Source organism: Lepus europaeus, chromosome 16, assembly GCF_033115175.1.
Source record: "Lepus europaeus isolate LE1 chromosome 16, mLepTim1.pri, whole genome shotgun sequence".
Taxonomy (NCBI): domain Eukaryota; kingdom Metazoa; phylum Chordata; class Mammalia; order Lagomorpha; family Leporidae; genus Lepus; species Lepus europaeus.
Genome location: NC_084842.1, coordinates 58,754,697 through 58,777,214, shown reverse-complemented (window position 1 = coordinate 58,777,214; position 22,518 = coordinate 58,754,697). Strand labels below are relative to the sequence as shown.

Here is a 22,518-nt window from a genome sequence, read left to right as displayed (position 1 = left end):
CTCGCAGTAGATGCGGCAAAGAGAGAGCGTCTTTCGTCATCACGTACTTGTAGTGCGTAAGGGCCCTGCGTATTGCGTCATGAATGCGCGACGCCACCGACAACTAAAGCAGCCAATCGCGGAGCAGCTCAAGTTGCTCTGGCTCAAGTGTTTCGTCATAAGCCGAGCGACGGAGTATCGACCTGTCCTGTCTGTGTTTTTTGTGATCCCTCCATCCTGTTAAGACTAAAAAAGGGATGTCTCTACGCTGCGGGGACGCCGCCCGCACCCTGGGGCCCCGGGTGAGCGGTGGGGCGAATAGGGTGCGGGTGCGGGGTGTGGGGCTCCCATCCTCTCAGAGCTCGCAATGATAAAGGCCAATGCTTGTTGATCGATCACTTTTTTTTTTTTAACATTCATTTTATTTATTTGAAAGGCAGAGTTACAGAGAGACAGAAGGAGACAGACACAGAAGAGGTCTTCCATCTGCTGGTTCACTTCCTAATTTGCTGCAATAGCGGCTGCGCCTGTCGGAAGTCAGGAGCCAGGAGCTTCTTCCGGGTCTCCCACGTGGGTGCAGGGGCCGGAGGACTTGGACCGTCCTCTTCTTTCCCAGGCCGGGGCAGAGAGCTGGAGCGGAAGTGGTGCAGCGGGGATTCCAGGGAGCGCCCCATGGGGATGCCAACGCAGCAGGCGGCGACTTTACTCCCTATGCCTATGTCGGCCCCCACCCGTTACTACTGGAAACATTTTTCCTGTCTTAACTTTTTTAATGCCCCCTACTATCCTGTGAGGTAGATTCTCTGGTATTGGTTGGTTTGAGGGTCTCTCTGGGCTGGCACCTAGAGCTTTTTTCTGCTTAGAGTGGTTTGTACCCTCTGTTGGAGCATTACAAAGGAACATCCCAAGTGGCTGCTGATATTGGGATCTTCCCGTGTGTTACACACCCCTCCAGCTGCTAGGAACCCAGAGGAAACAACCCTCCAAAGCTGCAGGCACGGACTAATGCTGTACCATGACAGGCGCTATCTGTGGAATTCACTGACTCGTGTGCTTTTTAGGGTGTTAGGTATCCTGTGCAAAACTGGGTCATCTGGAAGCCAATCACCATGGTTTCCGATGCTCAACAAATGCCCACGGCTGCTCCCTTTCCGATCCAGCTCTCTGCTGTGGCCTGGGAAAGCAGTGGAGGATGGTCCAAGTCCTTGGGCCCCTGCACCCACGTGGGAGACCTGGAAGAAGCTCCTGGTTCCTGGCTTTGGATCAGGCGCAGCTCTGGCCGTTGAGGCCATCTGGGGAGTGAACCAGCGGATAGAAGACCTCTCTCTCTCTCTGTGTCTCTCCCTCTCACTGTCTATAACTCTACCTCTCAAATAAATAGATAAAAAAATCTTAAAAAAAAAAAAAAAAAGACAAACCTGTAGTACCTGTTAAGTACATAAAAATGTGACGTATTAGGCACAGGTTTCTTAAGTTATGCCAAAAGAAAATTAATTTCTGTTTCCTTGCGGTTTGGTTCTCTGTAGAGTCATTTTGAATCTTGGATTCTGATCTCCTGGGCAATTGGAGCTGCTAAATAATTTGACACAATCCCGAATCAGTTCTTTAACTTTCCCTTTCAGGTTAAAACAAAACATTCCAGAACCCATTAAATAGTGTCACTAATGACTTTTTCTTTAGGTTTTTGGGAGATATTTATGCAGCCCAGTCAGAACGTTCAGTTCTTTGCCAGATAAAAAGAAAGAATTTCTGCAGAATGGACCAGACCTTCAAGATTTTCTCTCTGGTGATCTTGCAGATAAGAGCACCTGGGATGAATACAAAGGAAACTTAAAACGCCAGAAAGGAGAACGGTAACTGAAATCATTTTAATGTCCCATTCCTTCTTTGTGCGTTATTTGTAGCTATATTTAAGTAAAAATCTTTAGAAAGAAGTGATCAAAGACCTGGATAGAAGACCTGGATAGAAGAGATGTGTGAATTTAGCAACTGGAATCTTTTTCTTTTCTCGGTGGCCTGTAACATTTTTCGTTCAGCTTTCCTAGGCTCTATCCATCTTGCACTCCCACCTCACTGTTTTCTCCCCAGCATCGGCTTTCGTGAGAGAGTGAAGGTTATCACCTTGCTACTAATTTATTAGATCTTGATAAACTTTGAATTGTTATTGGATATTGATTTAACTTGTTGCTTCTCCCAGTTTACATGGGACCTGTGAATTCATAATTTAAAAGGATGGTGAGGGAATTCTGTGTAGAGGGCATACTGTTGTGGCCAACACTTCCACTGGTAGTCCAGGGCAAGCTATAGATACACAGCCCCACTCCAAATTTTAGATTTTTTAAAAATAAACACCATAAAATCTAGAACGTGGCAAATAAGGCACAGTTGGCATCCCTCCTCACTCTGAATGTGTGTAGTAGTTTTTGGTGGTAATATTCGTTGGGAATGAGATATTCAAAATCTTTCCCATTCTTTGTCTCTTTTTAAAAGAGACATAAACCTGTTATGGGTATTTTCTAGAATGGTTTGAAGAAGCCTAAATTTGATTCTTTGTTCTTGTTCCTATGAGAAAAATTAGTAGGTTACTCCAGGATTATGGAAAGCAGTTTTAACTAGGAATTGTAATAGAGCAAAGTAACCTCAATGATGAGTAAGCGGCAGCATATTTATTAATAGAATGCTGTTTGGCTTCCCTTAGGTTAAGACTGCCTCCCTGGCTAAAGACAGAGATTCCCATAGGGAAAAATTACAATAAACTGAAAAATACACTGCGGAATTTAAATCTCCATACAGTAAGTTACCAAAGCTTTAACTTCCTCTTTACTAAAGCCATATCGTTCATTCTTATTTGTATCTTAAAAATAATAAGTATATAAATTACAGCAAGGAAAGTGAGTAAGAGGTGTTAAGTGAACATTACCACCAGTAGTGGAAATTCATTTAAAATAATTTTTTCCTGCAAGAGAGATGAAAGGTAGTTGTATTTTTTGTTATATTTAATAGTACAAAAAAAACCAGACTTCCCTGAAACTTGGGGACCAAGAATTGTTTGTTTGTTTTATGTTACAAATTAAGTATGTGTCTGTTGGGAAAAGTATAAAATTAAAGTGAAAATGTATCATAAACACAATCCCAAATATTTTTATTTTATTTTTTTTATTTTTATTTATTTATTTTTGACAGGCAGAGTGGACAGTAGAGAGAAACAGAGAGAAAGGTCTTCCTTTTTGCCGTTGGTTCACCCTCCAATGGCCGCCGCGGTAGGTGCGCTGCGGCCAGCGCACCGTGATGTTCCGATGGCAGGAGCCAGGTGCTTCTCCTGGTCTCCCATGGGGTGCAGGGCCCAAGAACCTGGGCCATCCTCCACTGCACTCCCGGGCCACAGCAGAGAGCTGGCCTGGAAGAGGGGCAACCGGGACAGGATCGGTGCCCCGACCGGGACTAGAACCCGGTGTGCCGGCGCCTCAAGGCGGAGAATTAGCCTATTGAGCCGCGGCGCCGGCCCACAATCCCAAATATTAACCTCCCCACTTTAACTGTTCAATACATATCTTTTTTTTTTTACTTAAAGATTTATTTATTTTTTTTTATCTTTTATTTAATGAATATAAATTTCCAAAGTACAGCTTATGGATTTAAAGATTTATTTATTTATTTATTTGAAAGTCAGAGTTACACACAGAGAGGAGAGGCAGAGAGATGTCTTCCATCTGCTGGTTCACTCCCCAACTGGCTACAACAGCTGGAGCTTTGCCAATCTGAAGCCAGGAGCCAGGAGCTTCTTCCGGGTCTTCCACATAGGTGCAGGGCCCAAGAACTTGGGCCATCTTCTACTGCTTTCCCATGCCATAGCAGAGAGCTGGATTGGAAGTAGAGCAGCCAGGACTCGAACCAGTGCCATTATGGGATGCCGGGACTTTGGGCAGCAGCTTTACCTGCTATGCCACGGCACCAGCCCCTCAATACATATCTTTTCATATTTTTCATTACAGTTTTCAATTTTGAGATGGGATCCTAGTACAGTTTGGCATTTTAAAATAGGTTGTCAACAACAGGCAGTTGAAACCGTAATCAAGGGATTGGTGTTGTGGTACAACAGGTTGGGCCTCTGCTTGGGGCACCCACATCCCTCTCATCTCAGAGAACCTGGTTTGAGCCCCAGCTTCCCAACCAGGTGATGTGGTCCAGAGAGAGCAGATGATGGCTCAAATAGTTGGGCTCCTGCCACCCACATGATAGGCCTGGATGGAGCTCCAGGCTCCTGGCTTCAGTCTGGCTCAGCTCTGGCTTTTGCGGGCATTTGGGGAGTGAATCAGTGGATAGAAAATCTCTGGCTCGTTCTCTCTATGTTACTCTGCTTTTCAAATAAATAATTTTTTTCTAGATGTGTAATCATTAACTGTTCTGTTCAGCTGATGAATATTCCCAACCTGATTGTGTTCTGCTCCCTTTCACCCACAGGTATGTGAGGAAGCCCGCTGTCCCAACATTGGAGAATGTTGGGGAGGCGGCGAATATGCCACGGCCACAGCCACAATCATGGTGAGGCCAGCCTCAACTCAAAGCTTTCATTTGGAAACTGGAAGGGAATATTTTCTATCTTTCTTCTAAAAACACACATGAGGAATCTCTGGTTGGAGATTACATATCACATAAGAGTTTGTTAAAACTGTGAAGAAAAAAGCCTGACAGAGGGGCCAGTGTTGTGGTACTTTGGGTTAAACCAACGCCTGCAGTGCTGGCATCCCATATGAGCACTGGTTCAAGTCCTGGCTTCTCCACTTCTGGACTGCCCCTGCACCCATGTGGGAGGCCAGATGAAGTGCCTCACTCCTGGCTTCCTCCAAGCCAGTGTGGTCATTTGGGAGTGAACCAGTGGATGGAGGATCTTTGTCTCTTCCTCTGTCTGTAATTTGTCTTTCAAAAAAATTAATTAATTAAAAAAGAAAAATCTGACAGAATAATACCAAATGTTGAGGTCTTAGCCTTCTCTTAATACATCTGGTATTGATTCTTCCCTCTGTCTTATAGTTGATCATGTGCTGCCTTCTGCTAACTCTCCCATTAATTTTGGAAATGTTTTTATTGTTTAGTATTTTATGTTTCTGTTCCATCTATTTAATAAGAAAGAACGGTGCCTTCTGCTTAACTCCCAGAGACCTGCACATGCATTGGTTAATTGAGTATTTTATGTCTCTTTAAATCCAATTTATTAAGCAGATGCAAAAGAATCTTTATAACCTATTGTATGTTATAAGCTATGACAATACTCACCTCCAGTTTGAGAATAGAATTTAGCAGTACTTTCAACCTCGATGTCTACCCACCAAACTGTATTAGAATGTCATTTTTATTACTTTTGATTTTTATTTATTTGAGAGAGATCAGACAGACAGCTCTCTCGCCCATTGGGTCACTCCCTAAACACCCGGGGTTCTGCCAGGCTGAAGCTAGGAGCTGAGAACTCAATCCATGTCTCCTACATATGTGGCAGGGAGCTGAGTACTTGAGTCATACCCACTGCCTCACAGGGTACACATTAGCAGGAGCTGGACTTGGAAGTGGAACCAGGACCTGAACCCAGGCACTCTGATATGCGATGTGGGTGTCCCAAGTGGCATCCTCACCACTGTGCCAAACACCCGCCCCAGGATCCCATTTTTAAACGTAAATTACATCCCTTCTCATCCCCTCCCCTTCCCTCTTCCCTTAATGCTACTCTTAACTCTGAGTTTATTTTTGCTCTTTCTTTCTAGTTTTACTACATGTATTTGTATTCAATTGTATGCATTCTTAGTGATTTGCTTTATTCTTTCAACCCTATTTTGATGAAGGTGATCTATTTGGCTGTAACATCTCTGTTCTAGTTGATGGGTGACACGTGTACCAGAGGTTGCAGATTTTGTTCTGTTAAGACTGCAAGAAACCCCCCTCCACTGGATGCCAATGAGCCCTACAATACTGCAAAGGCCATTGCAGAGTGGGGTCTGGATTATGTTGTCCTGACATCTGTGGATCGCGATGGTTAGTGTGACATCATGCCTCCCCTGGAAACTGGCTTTTACTAAATTGTCAAATAGCCTTGAGTGGAAGATTCTTTTCTTTTCCAGATATGCCTGATGGGGGAGCAGACCACATTGCAAAGACTGTATCTTACATTAAAGAAAGGTACTTTGTTTTTTGCTTTTGTCAATGTAAGCTGAGGACCTTTTTGGACCCATATAAATTCAGTTTGTCTCAAGTTTTACCTTAAAGCAGTGATTCCTAACCTCCCAGTAATCTCTGCTCCCTTCTCCAGAAAAAGCACGTCTGTATGCTCAGATGGGCAATTGCAGAAGCTTCTAGCGATTCAGTGGCACAGGCGTAGCTATGCCTATTAGTCCACTGAACCCTACTTCACATTTAAGTAGTAATTTAAACTTTGAGTAATTTCCATTAAGAAGTTCAAAACTGCAGTCTTCTTAGCATTGATTTTTAGGAACTCTTCATCTGAAAATAGTTAGAATGAGATAAGCTCCAACATTATTCAAATTTAAAAGTTCTGATATAGATTTTATCCTTATTCAAATGCCTTGGGAGTTTTCCCCATAATCCACATTTGTATTTATATTTGAATCCCATGCTTTTGAAAAAGAGCCACGCTCACTTCCCACAGCTCAGTGCTTGTCGGTAATTCCTAAATACAATTTAATTTCTGGTTTTAATAGGTCATTTAAAAAAACTGTTGTAGCCACTGAGTTTATTTATTTTTATTTATTTGAAAGGCAGAGTTAAAGATAGCGATAGAGCCAGAGAGAGAGAGAGAGAGGTCTTCCATCCACTGGTTCACTCCCCAAATGGCTGCAATGACCAGAGCTGAGCTGATCTGAAGCCAGGAGCCAGGAGCTTCTTCTGGGTCTCCCACGTGGTGCAGGGGAACAAGGACTTGGGTCATCTTTTACTGCTTTCCCAGGCCATAGCAGAGAGCTGGATCAGAAGTGGAGCAGCTGAGACTTGAACTGGCGCCCATATGGGATGCCAGCATTGCAGGCTGAGGCTTTAACCCTCTGCACAACAGCACCAGCCCCTACTCAGTTTATTTCAAAAGGTGCTAAGGAGTCTCAATTTGCAGTTAAAAAACTGAGTCGTGTAATGATATGTTCTTTCTCGTCTCTTCTGTTGATGAGAGGCCTACCCGCTCTATCAGTTCTCTCTCAGCAGCTCCAGACACTTTGCCACTGGGCTTGTGCAAAAATTGCCAGCTGTCCCAATCATTTCTGTTAGCTTCAAAGGGAAGAGCTCTGTGACCTAGTTCACATTATACTGCTTGAATGAAGAGAGAGAGCCACAATATGAATAGGAAGATTAATGTTTAGCTTGTGTTTCATTTAAGCAAAGCCCCATGACTCAGCAAGCCTGAAAAATAGTTTTAAAACTATTTAAACTAGCAGTTGTGAAATATTTGACTTAAAAAGGGAGGAGGGCACCATTTGATGACTTGTAAAAGAAATTAAAGTTGAAACAAATAATACTTACATTTACACATTAAATGTCCCAATTTACTTGAAAATTTGTTTAATGTTTTAATATTTCATCTTAATTTTTTGAAACAAGATCACTTTTTAAAAGCATACATTAGACTTAAAATCTAGATAATCTCAAGTTTTATTCTGATCATTATTTGCATGCAGATGTGTTTTAAACATGATGTTCATATCATTTGATGTTCTGGGGTTTTGGTTTGGTTTTCATATAATGGTTCATACACGAACATTTTTGTGTTTTCTTGGCAAAGTCCCAGTGTTAAAACTGATCCTGAATGGGTGTTGATAATTTCTGTTTGGAGCAACAGTTCTGTCCATTCTTTTCCTCAGTTTGATACTTATCTTTTTCTCTCCTAGGAATCCAAAAATTCTCGTGGAGTGTCTCACCCCTGATTTCCGAGGAGATCTGAAAGCAATAGAGAAAGTTGCTCTGTCGGGATTAGATGTGTACGCACATAACGTGGAAACAGTTCCAGAATTACAGAGGTGATTATGTGTACAGAGGAATTGGGGAAGTTAAAGAGTCAGGAGAGTCTATTTTTCTCATTCTCATTTTTTTTTTCCAGTGGCAAACGTTGCATTTGACTTTTACAAAGTGAGCTCTTGTTTTTAAACAAACCCCAATGAATGTCAGAAAAATCAGAAAGTATAGCCAATGAAAAGTGTGAACACCACCCCTGCTTCTACCCCGTAATATCACTTATTCACATCTTAGTGTTTATGTTTCTGGGTATGTGTAAATATATACAATAAGACATGAGTAACAGATATCATCAGGTTACTATGTGTCTATATATGGTTTTTTAAAATTTTATTTATTTATTTACATTTTTATTTGAAAGGTAAAGAGACAGAGAAAGACACAGAGAGAGATCTTTCATCTGCTGATCCCTCCCCAAATACGTGCAACAGCTGGGCTGGGTCAGGCCAAAGCCAGGAGCCTAGAACTCAATCTGGGTCTCCTGTGTAGGTTAATAGGGACCCAATTACTTGAGCCATTATATGCTGCCTCCTGGGTTGCACATTAAAGAAAGCTAGAATCAGAAGCAGAACTGGTAGCTGAACCTAGGCACTCTAGTATGAGATGTATAAATCTCAAGCTGTGTCTTCCTTTTTTCTTTTTTTTAAGATTTATTTATTTATTTGAAAGGCAGAGTTAGAGACAGAAAAGGGGAGATCTTCCATCTGCTGGGTCACTACCCAAATGGCCACAACAGCTAGGGGTGGGCCAGGCCGAAGCCAGGAACAGGGAGCTTCGTTGGAGTCTCCCAGTTGGGTGGCAGGGGCTGAACCACTCATGCCATCTCCCTTTTCTTTCCCAGGCCACTTGGTAGGGACGTAGATTGGAAGTGGAGCACCTGGGACAGGAATCGGCACCCATATGTGCCAGCGTCTCAGGCAGCTACTTAATCCACTACACCACAATGCCGACCCTCCCCAGACAATGCCTTAAAGCCCACTCCCTGGGGCTGGCGCTGTGGCATAGTGGGTAAAGCCGCCGCCTGCAATGCTGGCATCCCACATGGGTGCCAGTTGAGTCCTGACTGCTCCACTTCCGATCCAGCTCTCTGCTATGACCTGGGAAAGCAGTAGAAGATGGCTCAAGTTCTTGGGCCTGGGCACCCATGTGGGAGACCTGGAAGAAGCCTCTGGCTCCTGCCTTTGGATAGGTGCAGCTCCGGCCATTTTATCCAACTGGGGAGTGAACCAGCGTTTGGAAGGCCTCTCTTTCTCCCGCTCTCTGTGTAACTCTGACTTTTAAATAAATAAATAAATCTAAAAAAAAGTGCACTCCATTAAATACGGATTTTTTTAATATGTGTTTTAATATACATATACACATCTTTTTTCTTTTTGAATAAATAGTATGGTGCAAATGCCAGTATTTTTTTTTTTCAAAGAAGAGTTTGGAAGAGTGAAAAATTACCCTGGAGCAATTGCTTTGGCTGTAATTTGAAAGAAAAGACCTTAAAAATATATTTGGTGCCAGTATGAGGGTATCTCAAAAAGTCTGTGGAAAATGGAATTAAAAGATAAATTTGTTTTAGTGTGAAGGATTTTGAAAGCCAGAGTGAGCATTTAGCCTGGCAGAGAAAACACATGCATCCCACACTAGCGCACCTGGGCCTGGTGCCTGGCTCCACTCCTGATTGCACTTCCTGCTCTTGTGCATCCTCTCAGGCACCTTAGGATGGCTCAAGTAGTGGGTCCCTGCCACCCACATGGGGGATCCGGATTGAGTTTCATGCGCCTGCCTCCTGTTCTAGGCATTTGAAAAGTGAACCAGCAGATGGAAGCTCTCTGTCTCCTACTATGTCTCTGCCTCTCCAAAAAATTTAAAAAAAAAAATTTGAAATCACTTATTGTTTTGTCATATGTATTTTTCATGGACTTTTTGAAGACACCCTGTATGCATGAATTTCAAAAAATTTTTTGCCAAAACATCTTTTAATAACGTTTTCCAGAAACTCTTTGAAGTATCCTTCTATGTGCAATAATGGTGCAGAAGCATCACTCACCTGCACTTCTAAGCCCTTTTTAAAATGTGGACACTATTTACATTGCCTAATAACTTTAGTAGGTAGGTATAATTAAGACTATTTCACATGATGAATGTATTCAAATTTCAGAAAAAATGAAAATTATTTTACATTTCAGGCAAGATTAATATTGTTTCTTTAATGTTAGTAAACTGTTTAGCAGTGATTTTGTTTGATTGTACACATTATTCTACATCACAGAACTGAAAGAAATTACAGTAAACAACCAATATTTCCATGAAGTCATAAATATGCAGGTGCATAACTTAAATTCAAAGGAAAAATCCTTTAAAATAGGACTATCACTGAGTTTTTTGGTTATTTTTAAATTCACAAGTGTGCTTCTTTTGTACCCTGTGAACTAATCTCTGATTAAAATAAACAAACAGATCAATTACAGAAAATAAAGCTGCTTTCTAATTCAAATGAATGCTAGGTTAACATCAACAGCTTTGGGCCTTTGGGCTTTCTTGCTATTTAAGCCATGGTTTGGCCTTCATTGAAGTCCAGCATGGAGCCGGGGCCAACCTTGTCATGATGTCACCAGCAGTGGGTGCCAATTTCCCTGGTCTCAGTTAAGAAACATTATCCTTTCCAGTGAAAATTCCAGAATCATGCATTTCATTACCCAAGAGAAGGCAGTGTCGTGTACTCACCAGCAGAGGGCAGTTTTAGTCTTTAGGAAAGAATTGAGCATAAAAGTTTCAGCCCTCTGAACTGTGGGTTCAGATTAGTTTTTTTCTTTGTTCAAGGTCGAAATTGTCTTTCTTCTGCTCTTTTCCCATTCTCTTTTGATTACCCCTTACGATCATTAATTTTTAGCCACGGAATTCTGGTTTGTAAGTACATAAACCCAAAATGATTTTTTTCCTTTCCGGTTTTCTCCTGCCCAAGCTTGTGAGGGCTTAAAAACTGACAGACCTAGGGAGCCCACCGAGGCCTTGTTTTCTCCCCCAAGTCAGTAGTCAGGCGTATGTGCACAAATGCTGCTGCTGAACCCTGTGATGTGGCATAATGTCCGGCATGTACTTTCCTGCTCTCTCCAGTCGTTTGCATAACTGTGTTCTTGGTTGAACTTGTCATTCTTGCTGACAACACTCCTGCTCTTTTCCAAGGAAAGTTCGGGATCCCCGAGCGAATTTTGACCAGTCGCTACGTGTCCTGAAACACGCCAAGGAGGTTCAGCCTGATGTTATTTCTAAAACGTCTATAATGTTGGGTTTAGGCGAGAACGATGAGCAAGTATACGCAACAATGAAAGGTAAAGAAACTGAAAAGCGAAAACTCTTTCCCATTTATTTAAGCAGGGGTGGGGCAACATCCAGGCCACAGGAGCTGTTAGGCCCTTGGAGTCGTTTGGTCTGGCCCTGCGAAGGCAACCACATGTAGGGCTGGAAATTCAGTAAATCCATAGCAGGCTAATTTTTTTGTTTTAAAAAGATTTATGTATTTATTTGAAAGGCAGAGTTACGGTGAGGGAGAGACAGGGAAATTCTTCCATCCACTGGTTCACTCCCCAAATGGCTACAACCACTGGAGCTGAGCCAGTCTGGAGGCAGGAGCCAGGAGCTTCTTCCAGGTCTCCCACAGGGGTTCAGGGGCCCAAGCATTTAGGCTATCTGCTGATTTTCTAGGCACATTAGAGGGAGCTGAATCAGAAATAGAGCAGCTGGGACTCAAACTGGCACCTATATGGGATATAGGCACTGTAGGCAGTGGCTTTACCCACTATGCTGCCGTGCCATCCCGTAGCAAGCTAATTTTAAGTTGATAATTTTGTATGGTCTGTGGATGATGTTATAAATATCCAAATAGCCTGTGACAGGACAGGTTCCCACTCTTGATTTAAAGTAACAGCAGGAAGTCCACTTTGAAGACCCTGATAAATTGACCCCTCCTCTATGGTCTCTGTGCAAGTGCTAAAAGCATGGTATGTAGTGACCAGCAGCATAAAAAGGAAAGGAAGTAGGTTTTCTTAGAACTTCACAGAATGTCACACATGGAGGCAGTGTGCATCCTATTGATTCCCCATCCAGTGACCGTGGTTTCATCCGTCTCTCTCGTTGTCATTCGACTGTTTTTGAGAGCCAGATATTAACAATGCATAAATAATTAACAGCAACCCAGGCCTCCTGAGGAGAACTTGCTTGTGAACTTGACATGTAACATGGTGTGCTTTGGATTTGGCTGAACCTCAGTCCCACAAGTCCATTTGCTTTGTGATTCTTGCACTTTTTTAACCCTTTAAATGTAAAAAGTTTTTATTTTAAAGGAGGGTCCTTGGCCTACTTGCAGTTATGAAAGGTCTACAAAAAGTTAATGGAAAATGCGTATTGTGAAAAAATATGAATGCCTTTGAAAACTTTCTTAGTTTATTTATTTGAAAGTTAAAGAGACAGAAATCAATCTCTTATCTCTGGTTCCCTCCCTAAATATCCACAACTGGTGAGGCTGGCCCAGGAACCAGGAGCCAGAAGGCAAGAACTCAGTCTGGGTCTCTCAGATGGGTGGCAGAGATTCAACTACATGAGTCATCATTGGCTGTCTTCTAGAGGGTGCAAGAGCAGGAAGCTGAAATTGGGAATAGAGCCAGGCTCAAACCTAGCACTCCAATATGGGCTGCAGATGTCCCAAGTAACATCTTAATTATTGTGCCAATTGCTAGCACTGTAGATTTATCTTTTTTTAAAACTTTTATTAAATAAATATAAATTTCCAAAGTACAACTTTTGGATTATAGTGGCTTTTTCCCTCCATAACCACTCTCCCACCTGCAAGCATGCCATCTCCCACTCCCTCTCCCATCCCATTCTTCATCAAGATTCATTTTCAATTATCTTTATATACAGAAGATCAATTTAGTATATACTAAGTAAAGATTTAAACAGTTTGCACCCACACAGAAACACAAAGTATAAAGTACTGTTTGAGTACTAGTTATGATTTATCTTTTTTTTATACTTATTTTTTATTTATTTGAAAGAGAAAGGTCTTCCATCCGCTGGTTCACTCCCCAAATGACAGCAATGGCAGGAGATTGGCTTATCCGAAGACAGAAGACAGGAATGTCTTCTCTGTCTCCCATTAGGGTGCAGGGGCCCAAGGACTTGGGCCGTCTTCTACTGCTTTCCCAGGCCATAGCAGAGAGCTGGATCCGAAGTGGTACAGCTGAGACTCAAACCAGTGCTCATATGGGATGTCGGCACTGCAGGTGGCAGCTTTACCTGCTATGCCACAGTGTTGACACCAGATTTATCTTTTAATTTCATTTTCCACTAACTTTTACCCTTGTATTTAGTGATTCAAAGAGTAATAAGTTCAAATATTAAATTAAACTTTTATGTTATCAATGCATATAGTTCATTATTAGAAAGTTTCCAGGGCTGACGCTGTGGTGTAGAAGGCTAAGCCTCTGCCTGCAGTGCTAACATCTCATACGGGCACCGGCTGGAGTCCTGGCTGCTTCACTTCCGATCCAGCTCCCTGCTAACGTGCCTGGGAAAGCAGCAGAGAATGGCCCAAGTTCTTGGGCTCCTGTACCCATGTGGGAGACCCAGAAGAAGCTCCTGGCTCTTGGCTTGGGCCTGGCCCAGCCACTGCCATCGTGGCCAATTATAGAGTGAACCAGCAGATGGAAAATCTCCCTCTCTCTTTCTTACCCTCTCTTTCTCTGTGTATCTCTGCCTTTCAGATAAATAGATAAATCGTTTTTTTTTTTTTTAAAGATTCTGATATTTCAGAGGCCTAATCCCATGCCCATGCCTCCCACCCCAGCACATCTTTTTTTTTTTTTTTTTTTTTACAGGCAGAGTGGACAGTGAGAGAGAGAGACAGAGAGAAAGGTCTTCTTTTTCCGTTGGTTCAACCCCCAATGGCCACTGCAGCCGGCGTGCTGCAGCCAGCGCACCACTCCGATCCAAAGCCAGGAGCCAGGTGTTTCTCCTGGTCTCCCATGCAGGTGCAGGGCCCAAGGACTTGGGCCATCCTCCACTGCCCTCCCGGGCCACTGCAGAGAGCTGGACTGGAAGAGGAGCAACTGGGACAGAATCCGGCACCGCAGACGGAGGATTAGCTTATTGAGCCGTGGCGCTGGCCCCAGCACATCTTACATATTGAATAAAAGCCTAATACAGCATGTTTGGCCCAGCTCGGGCTATTATTGCCATTTGGGGAAGTGAACCAGCAGATGGAAGACCTCTCTCTGTAACTCTGTCTCTCAAATAAATAAATAAATCTTCTTTTAAAAAATGCTTGCTAATATAATATGTGCTTTTTTCCCCTAGCACTTCGTGAAGCAGATGTGGACTGTTTAACTTTAGGGCAATATATGCAACCGACAAAGCGTCACCTTAAGGTACGTTATCTCGAATTAATAAATACTTCTTGGCAATATTAACTAAATCTTCATTGCCCACAGGTATTCAGAAACTGGGGGCTTTTTAGTATAATGTTCCATGTATATTTATAAGTCCCAGTTTCCATTTTATTATCTACAGAGAGCAGCTACTCTGGTGCTTCTTTGCTGGCCCCCAGATTGTACAATTGAAGTGAACCAATAGAAAAAGCATTAAAAAGTTGGAACATTGTACTCGGTCACGCTTGGTGATCCGGTGATTTGCCTGAGAGTTATGTGAGAGCCAGCCGTGAAGTAAGAAAACCAGTCTTTCTGTTTCTCTAGTGGACATTCATGCATTCATTCAGAAAGCTTGTGTTGAGTGTGACTGTGTGCCAGTCACAATGCTAGGCAGGAAATATCAAATGAGTGAGATAGGTTTGTCCTCAGGAATCCTATGGGCATGACTAATTCTTGATTATGCCTATTAATCAATGAAGGGAAAACATAATCTCATTTTCTCCCTCTGTCCTTTGAATAGCTAATGTAATACACGATAGGTTTCTCCTCTCATTCCCTGTAAGCTCCTTCTGATAGAAAGGCCAACTAGTAACCAGTAGACACTGAGTCAGAGAAGGGGGAGGGGCCTGCATACAGGAAGGAGTGGAAAGCATTGTGAGTCGGTGGGGATGGGGTTTCCATAGAAGCCGAATTATTTAGGGCAAGTCTGGCATCTGATCAGAAGTACTCATTTCAATCTAGGTTGAAGAATATATTACTCCTGAAAAGTTCAAATACTGGGAAAAAGTAGGAAATGAGCTTGGATTTCATTATACTGCAAGTGGCCCTTTGGTGCGTTCTTCATATAAAGCAGGTAAGTTAGAGCACAGGAGGCGGTTTTATTGAGGCCACTAGCTTTCCACGTTAAGTTCTACCCCAAACCTCCAGCCCTCTCAGGCGGATTCTGTGGCCGCAGTTGTCATGCGAGGGGCATGGAGGGAGGTGTTTGTGACATCTCTAGAAGCTTTGCTCCTTTAGGGTCCTATTATAACATTATGGGGAAGTTTCTCCTAAACCTTGTCTGTTCATAGAACTAACTCCTGCTCCTGATACAACTCAACAACTATGCAGAAGCAGAAACAATCCGTTCATTATTTTATTTTGGGTGAATTTCAGTTGTAGTTTATTCAGAAATGACAAAGCATGTCAGGCGTATAATGATTCTCTGAAAAATGTATATTTGTTTGAAAATAATGCCATCTGCAACTCCAGTCTCCCCAATTTCTAATCGGTTTAAGCACTGAAAAGAATTTGATAACATTGCTGCTTGCACCATTAATTTCTTTGTATTTTTCCCCTTAGAGGCAAAAAAAAAGAATCCATATTACCATTTTTTCCTATAGAAATTTTTAGTGGTTTCACCAGATACAGTGTAATTTTTCACCTTTGGAATTTCAGTTCTTATTTTGATCAGTTGCTTGAGCTAGCTTATTAAAATAAGAGCATTTTCCAAGGGATTATAAAGTCACTTGATAATGGCCTTCAGGTCATAAGAGCACACTCAGTTTAATTTAGAAAATGTTTCTGGCGGGGGCAGACATTTGGGACGCAGTTGCACTGCTGTTGGGGGGACCTGTGCCCACAGAGGGCCGGGTCTGGGTCCCAGCTCTGCTTCTAATCCCAGCTTTTCTGCTAATGCTGTCCCTGGAAGGCAGCAGGTAATGGCTCAAGTAGTTGGGTCCCTGCAAGCCATGTGGGAGACCTGGATTGGATTCCAGGCTCCTGGCTTTAGCATGGCCTGGCCCTGGCTGTTGCAGGAATCTGGGGAGTGAACCAACAGATGGAAGATTTCTGCCTGTCTCTCTGCCTTTCAAATGAATAAATAATCTTAAAAATAAATAAAGTATGTTATTGTCTCTGTCAGTTAGATTTAACACTTAAATGATTGTTAGGAATAAGCGGCTAGGTATTTTTAGATATGTCTAAAGTATGTCATTATAATCTTTTAAAGATCGCCTTAGATATTGGAATTTGAATCATAGGTATGTTTAAATTTGGCATGAATTCCATTTGAACAAATTAATGCTCAAGTATTAGTAACATTCAGAGTGATACTATAAGGAAGTCTAAGACATTTAAATGAACTAACAACTTATCCTGGTTGTAAAGCCCAAGAATTTGATTCCACATCTACTGCCAGGGCATGGGGTCTTTGAACACCAGTGATTCCTGGTGATTTAGTCATTAGACAGTCCTGCTGGCACGTTAAAAACACCTATAAAGAAGAAAACTGATATCAGCTGGTAGAGTGGATGGTTTTGTTTTTTCTCTCTCTCTTTTTTTTTTAAGGAAAATCTGTCTAACATTATCTAGGCAGTGTATGATGGCCTTTTTTTTTTTTTTTAAGATTTATTTTATTTGAAATCAGAATTACACAGAGAGAGGAGAGAGAGAGAGAGGGAGGGAGAGGTCTTCCATCCGATGGTTCACTCCGCAATTGGCCACAACGGCCGGAGCTGTGCCAATCAGGAGCCAGGAGCTTCCTCCACGTTTCCCGTGCAGGTGCAGGGGCCCAAGGACTTGGGCCATCTTCTACTGCATTCCCAGGCCATAGCAGAGAGCTGGATATGATGGACTTTTTAATGCTGGTTTTGTTTTTTTTTTTTTTTAAACTCCAAGTAAAGATTGGATTCATGTATGTGGGGCATTAGCCTCTGATGATGGACTACATGTTGGTTTTACTCCCACCAGATTGGTATGAGGTGTTGGAGCCGCATGGATGACTTGGCTGAGTTATCAGCCTTGGGCATTCTTGGTGATGGTGCATGGATATCGTCATCACCGTTCTATTCCTATGTGGAAGCTGACAAAGAGAAGTTAGAGTCCTCATAAACTCAGGCCTCCTGGGCCGCGATCTGCCAATTAGCACTGAGCTGGAACAGGATGGACCGAATGGAACCCTAATGGCCTGAAAAGTAACGGTGCCCCTCTGAGCAGCTCACTTCCCGCGCAGGCACAGCTCAGGCAGTGAGAGAAAGCCCATTAGAAGCGAAAGCTCTGGCTTCCCTGGAGGGGATGCGCTACAGAGATCCCATCAGATGAGTCTGCTCAGCTGCGACAAGCCTGTTTTATAAACATCATGTCCTGGCTAATACCGCTGCACAGTTGTTCTCCCAAATGAATTTTGCCAACAGCAATATTTTGTCGGTGATGAGGAATCGATAGTGCACATAAAATAGGAAAAGATGTGCAGAAGCATGCCACTGATAGAAGAGGGTGGCCCTTTATAATACTGGGTTACTAGAAAGAATAGTGGTAGAGGCCACGGTGATAAATAATTTTTTTTTTTTAATTTTTTGACAGGCAGAGTGGATAGTGAGAGAGAGAGACAGAGAGAAAGGTCTTCCTTTTTGCCGTTGGTTCACCCTCCAATGGCCGCCGCGGTAGGCGCGCTGCGGCCAGCGCACCGCGCTGTTCCGATGGCAGGAGCCAGGTGCTTCTCCTGGTCTCCCATGGGGTGCAGGGGCCAAGCACTTGGGCCATCCTCCACTGCACTCCCGGGCCACAGCAGAGAGCTGGCCTGGAAGAGCGGCAACCGGGACAGGATCGGTGCCCCGACCGGGACTAGAATCCGGTGTGCCGGCGCCGCAAGGCGGAGGATTAGCCTACTGAGCCGCGGCGCTGGCCGATAAATAATTTTTAAAAGCAGTGACTTATTGTTAAGGAAAGATATAGGAAAATATTAGAATGATTAGGAAATAATCTTTTAAGTTTAGGAAAATTTAGAAAAATATTACCCTTCCTATTTCAAAAAAAATTTCTTTATTTGAAAGGCAGAGTTACAGGGGTGAGGGAGGAACAGAGAGACAGATCCTGCATCCACTGGTTCACTCCTCAAATGGCTGCCATGACGGGTTGAACCAAGCCAAAGCCAGGAGCCAGGTGCTCCTTTCTGGTCTCTCCTGTGGTTGGCAGGGTCCTAAGCACTTGAGCCATCCTCTGCTGCCCTCCCAGGCACATTAGCAGGGAACTGGACTGGAAGTGAAGTAGCTGGGATTCGAACTGGTACCCACATATGGGACACTGATGTTACAAATGCCGCCCAACTTGCTGTGCCACAGTACCAGCCCCTACCACTTATTTGAGAAAAGAGAAATGCCAGTAAAAATAAGTCTTCCCTAGAAGGAAAACACAAATGTAATATTGAAATAGTCTTTTTTTTTTTTTTAATTGATAGTATGTTTCCATTGTTCCTAAATAGGTGAATTTTTCCTGAAAAATCTAGTGGCTAAAAGAAAACAAAAGCCCTCTAAACCTTAAAGAAGACCTTCAGGATCACGGAAATTTTAAAAATTTGCTTCCAGGTGGTGCCAAATGTGGTGCCAGAATGCCTAGCCTTCAGTGGACATACTCCAGCTCTTTCTGCTTTAAGGAAACTATCAGTAAGCTGTGTGTATTTCATTATGATCGTTCATTTGACGTGTAGAACATCTTTTTTGTCCCAATAAGCAGTTGCTTGCTGTGATATAGTCATAAAACATTTTTATGACTTTGCTGTTAGCATAATAATTTAGAAATACATTAAAAACTTCCAGATTTTTCAAGCCACTTTTATTTATGCATCATCATCATAGTTCATTTAGGAAAAATGTAAAAGCAAAGTCTCATCTGTGTTACAGCGATGAGCAACATGGATGAGCCTGTGATCAGTTCACTTAGGATGAACCTAGAACATCATTGGGATAATTTGAAAAGGCGTGGGATTTTGAATGTTGATTCTATACATGGGTGTGACTGCTTCAGACCCTGTAAAATAGCTTTACACTACTCATTTAGTGCCTGTGTGAAACAGGACACTGGGAGCTTGTCAAAGGCACAGAAATGTAACCTAAGTCATAGTAACCCTTGTTTGTCTGGTAGCTTGCTAAATCCACATGTGCTATCCCATTGATTCCTCTTCTTCCTAAACTACTCTGGAGAAGCAATTGTATTTTATGATAGTAATAACCTGAAAAAGGCATTTCTTTCCAACAAATTAATACTCAAATTTACCTTCTGACTCTGAATCCTGTTTTTCTGCTCATTCTACATTTCTCAAAGGAAAATTGTAGATTGCTATATTGTAAGATATATAGGCGGCCAAGGTTTTTTTTGGGAACTTTTAAATAAAAGTACCAGTGTTTGTTATAAAAGTAATATATAGCTTTGGAAATTAGTTACATTTTAATTTAACCTAGAGAAGGATTTAATTGCTTTCCTTATAGATCCTAATAAATTTTACTGCATGATTTTAACCCCATCAACTTTAAACACTACAGAGACCTAAAAACTTACTCCACAGGAAAAACTGGCTTGCTTTCCGGACTCTGGCTGTATAACATAATCTCAACGCTTCCTCACAGTTAGGCCTTTTCAGAGTGTAGGCTGATAGTAATGAAATATTTTTAGCAGGAGATTCACTTTGTCAAATGAAATGATAAAACTCCAGTATGAAATATTTAAATGACATTTTATTAGCACAAATGTATGTTAACATTGCGGATTTATAATTTTTATTTATTCTGTATATAAAAGTAGTGAATCATAAAATGAAGCTATGAACAGCAGGGGATGTTGGTTTTTGAAGTGGAGTCACAAATAATGACATACAGACTTGTTACTCATTCGCCCATTACTGCATAACTGACCATTATATCCTGACTGGAACGTGTATGAGCAAGTGTCTGGTCTCGCTGGCCCCCCAAGTGTGGTGAGCATCTGCTGGACAGCGTCCTCCCTCGCACAGCTGCCCAAGGATAGACAGACTTGACTTTTAAAAGGACAGGTCAGAGATGTTTAAATGCACAGATAGGGCATTTAACTTGCATTGGACAGTGCAAGTTAAAACATCAGTGGTATCCAATGTATTAAAATTTGGTATGTAATATACTTCAGTGTGTGTGTGATCTTTTTCTTGTGTAGCACAAACGGCATTTGGTTTTAAAAAATGAAAGTTATAAAGGCACATAATTTTTTTAAAAAATAGGGTACAGAGCCGTAACATTCCTTGCCCTTGTTTTCTCCAAGCAGTTGACTTAAGTTCTTTAGAGAAAAACACCCCTACCCTGCCTTATTGTAAACTCTCAGGCGAAGAGACAGACTGGCATGGGTAAACGCAAGGCTGCCCTGCAGTCCACCTCTAGGTGGGATGAGATTATTCAAGCGGAAGACCTACAGTGAGGACCTGGTTTCTCTTCCACCTCCTTTGAGGTGGAGCCTCTGCTGTTATGCTGGGTGGGGCCAGAAATTTCTTGAAATCTGTCTTGACCAGTCATGGCCCCTCCCAGTCTCTTAGTTTTATTGCATCCTGTCTTTCCCCTCCCTGTGATCTAATGTAATGGGGTCCTCAGAGGGAGAGGATATAAATGCCATAATCACCAAGAACTCTGCTTGTTTTTTTTTTCATGACTAGTTATTTTCTGTTTTCATTACTATTTTCTCTTTCATGAGTACATATTTATGGAGTACAATGTGATATTTCAATACATTTATATGGTGTGCACTGATCAAACTGGGATAATTAGCATTTCCATCTCCTTATAATTTTTATCTAGAGCCTTTGAGCTCCTGTCGTCTACTTCTTCCTAAAATGTCCAACAGGTACTGTGAACTACAGTCACCCTGTGTTATGAGACACTAGGCTTTATTCCTCCTACCTCCCTGTGTTTTGGGACCTATTATCCAACTGTGCCCTGTCTTCCTGCTCACCTGCCCTTCCCAGACACTAGTACTATTCTACTCTTTTTTGAGACCAGCTGTTATAGCTTCCACATCTGAGAGAGAACGTGTGGCAGTTTTCCTTCTGTGTCTGGCTTATTTTATGTAACATAATATGCAGCTTTGTAGATGGTTTTACATGTATACTCTATGTATATGTGTGTGTGTGTCTATGTATATGTGTGTGTACTTAAATATATCTATATATTTATATATACATAAACCAATCATTTGCATGATCCCTGGAACACCTCTGTAGAGATATTTAGGTCATAGTTTGAAAACCATTGGTAGCAGGGCCGGCACTGTGGAGTAGTGGGTAAAGCCACCGCTTTCAATACCAGCACCCCATATGGATGCTAATGCGCCTGGGAAAGCAGCAGAAGATAGTCCAAGTCTTTAGGAGACCCAGAAGAAACTCCTGGCTCCTGGCTTTGGATTGGCACAGCTCTGGCCATTGCAGAGCGAACCATCTGGGGAGCGAACCAGTGGATGGAAGATCTGTTTCTTTGTCTCTTCTTCTCCCTTGGTCTTTGTTAACTTTCAAATAAATCTTTAACAACAAAAGAAAAGAAAATTCTTGGAAGAGAACAAGTTAACATGTAATTTTCACTTCACACCTATGTGTTTTGCCATCATGCAGGCTTGGTCTTTAGTCTTAGGAAAACTAACATCTAGCTGTTTTCTAAGGTTAGTATTAATAAATAAAATATATCACCTACTTCTGTGTTTCTAAAAATCTAATCACTCTTGTACAACCTTCATAATTTTTGCCCTATCTGGATGGGAACTATAGTTGTGTGTGTGTGTATACACATACACACAATATAACAATAAACTAAACTTTTTTTTCTTTTTAAGATTTATTTATTTGAAAGGCAGAGTTACACAGATAAAGAAGGACAGGCAGAGAGAGAGAGAGGTCTTCCATCCGCTGGTTCACTCCACAGATGGCCGCAACGGTTGGATTTGTGCTGATCTGAAGCCAGGAGCCAGGAGCTTCTTCTGGGTCTTCCTTGTGGGTGCAGGGGCCCAAAGACTTGGGCCGTCTTCTGTTGCTTTCCCAGGCCATAGCAGAGAGCTGGATTGGAAGTGGAGCAGCCAGGACTTGAACTGGCACCCATATGGGATGCCAGCACTGCAGGCATCGGCTTTACCCACTACGCCACAGTGCCAGCCCCAATGGACTGAACGTTAAAACTTAAATCCTTTTGAAATGAAACCTTATATCTTTACCATGATGGAGAAATTGTCAATAATAGCAGTGAAAATCTAGTGAGCCAGTGGATGGAAAATCTCTCTGTTGCTCTGCCCTTCAAATAAATGAATAAGCTTAAAAAAAAAGCATTTGAAGTAATGGCGTAATACCCCTTTCTCTAATAAGTGG

The 22,518-nt window shown here is 42.2% G+C and overlaps 1 protein-coding gene across 2 annotated transcripts; it reads left to right on the top strand.

Annotated features, from left to right (window-relative positions):
- Positions 1–160: 160 nt before the first annotated feature.
- On the top strand, positions 161–22,401 carry LIAS (lipoic acid synthetase). Of its 2 annotated transcripts, XM_062213410.1 has the most exons (11): positions 161–281; positions 1,660–1,832; positions 2,678–2,771; positions 4,441–4,521; positions 5,847–6,003; positions 6,090–6,147; positions 7,860–7,988; positions 11,158–11,303; positions 14,326–14,396; positions 15,138–15,249; positions 18,637–22,401. In XM_062213410.1, the coding sequence occupies exons 1-11, from the start codon at positions 237–239 to the stop codon at positions 18,693–18,695; spliced, it is 1,125 nt and encodes a 374-aa protein (XP_062069394.1). In that variant the 5' UTR covers positions 161–236; the 3' UTR covers positions 18,696–22,401. The 2 variants fall into 2 exon arrangements, with proteins under 2 accessions (XP_062069394.1, XP_062069395.1); XM_062213411.1 differs by lacking the exons at positions 2,678–2,771; positions 5,847–6,003; positions 6,090–6,147; ... (3 more) ...; positions 15,138–15,249; positions 18,637–22,401 and having other exon boundaries at positions 4,441–4,525.
- The last annotated feature ends 117 nt before the right edge of the window (positions 22,402–22,518 follow it).

What these genes read in the sequence shown, in the direction of transcription:
- LIAS (XM_062213410.1), top strand. Translation starts at nt 237, where the DNA reads ATGTCTCTACGCTGCGGGGACGCCGCCCGCACCCTGGGGCCCCGG. An exon ending in CCCGCACCCTGGGGCCCCGG is followed by an intron (nt 282 to 1,659) that starts GTGAGCGGTGGG and finishes CTTTTTCTTTAG; the next exon opens with GTTTTTGGGAGATATTTATG. An exon ending in GCGTTCTTCATATAAAGCAG is followed by an intron (nt 15,250 to 18,636) that starts GTAAGTTAGAGC and finishes GTTCCTAAATAG; the next exon opens with GTGAATTTTTCCTGAAAAAT.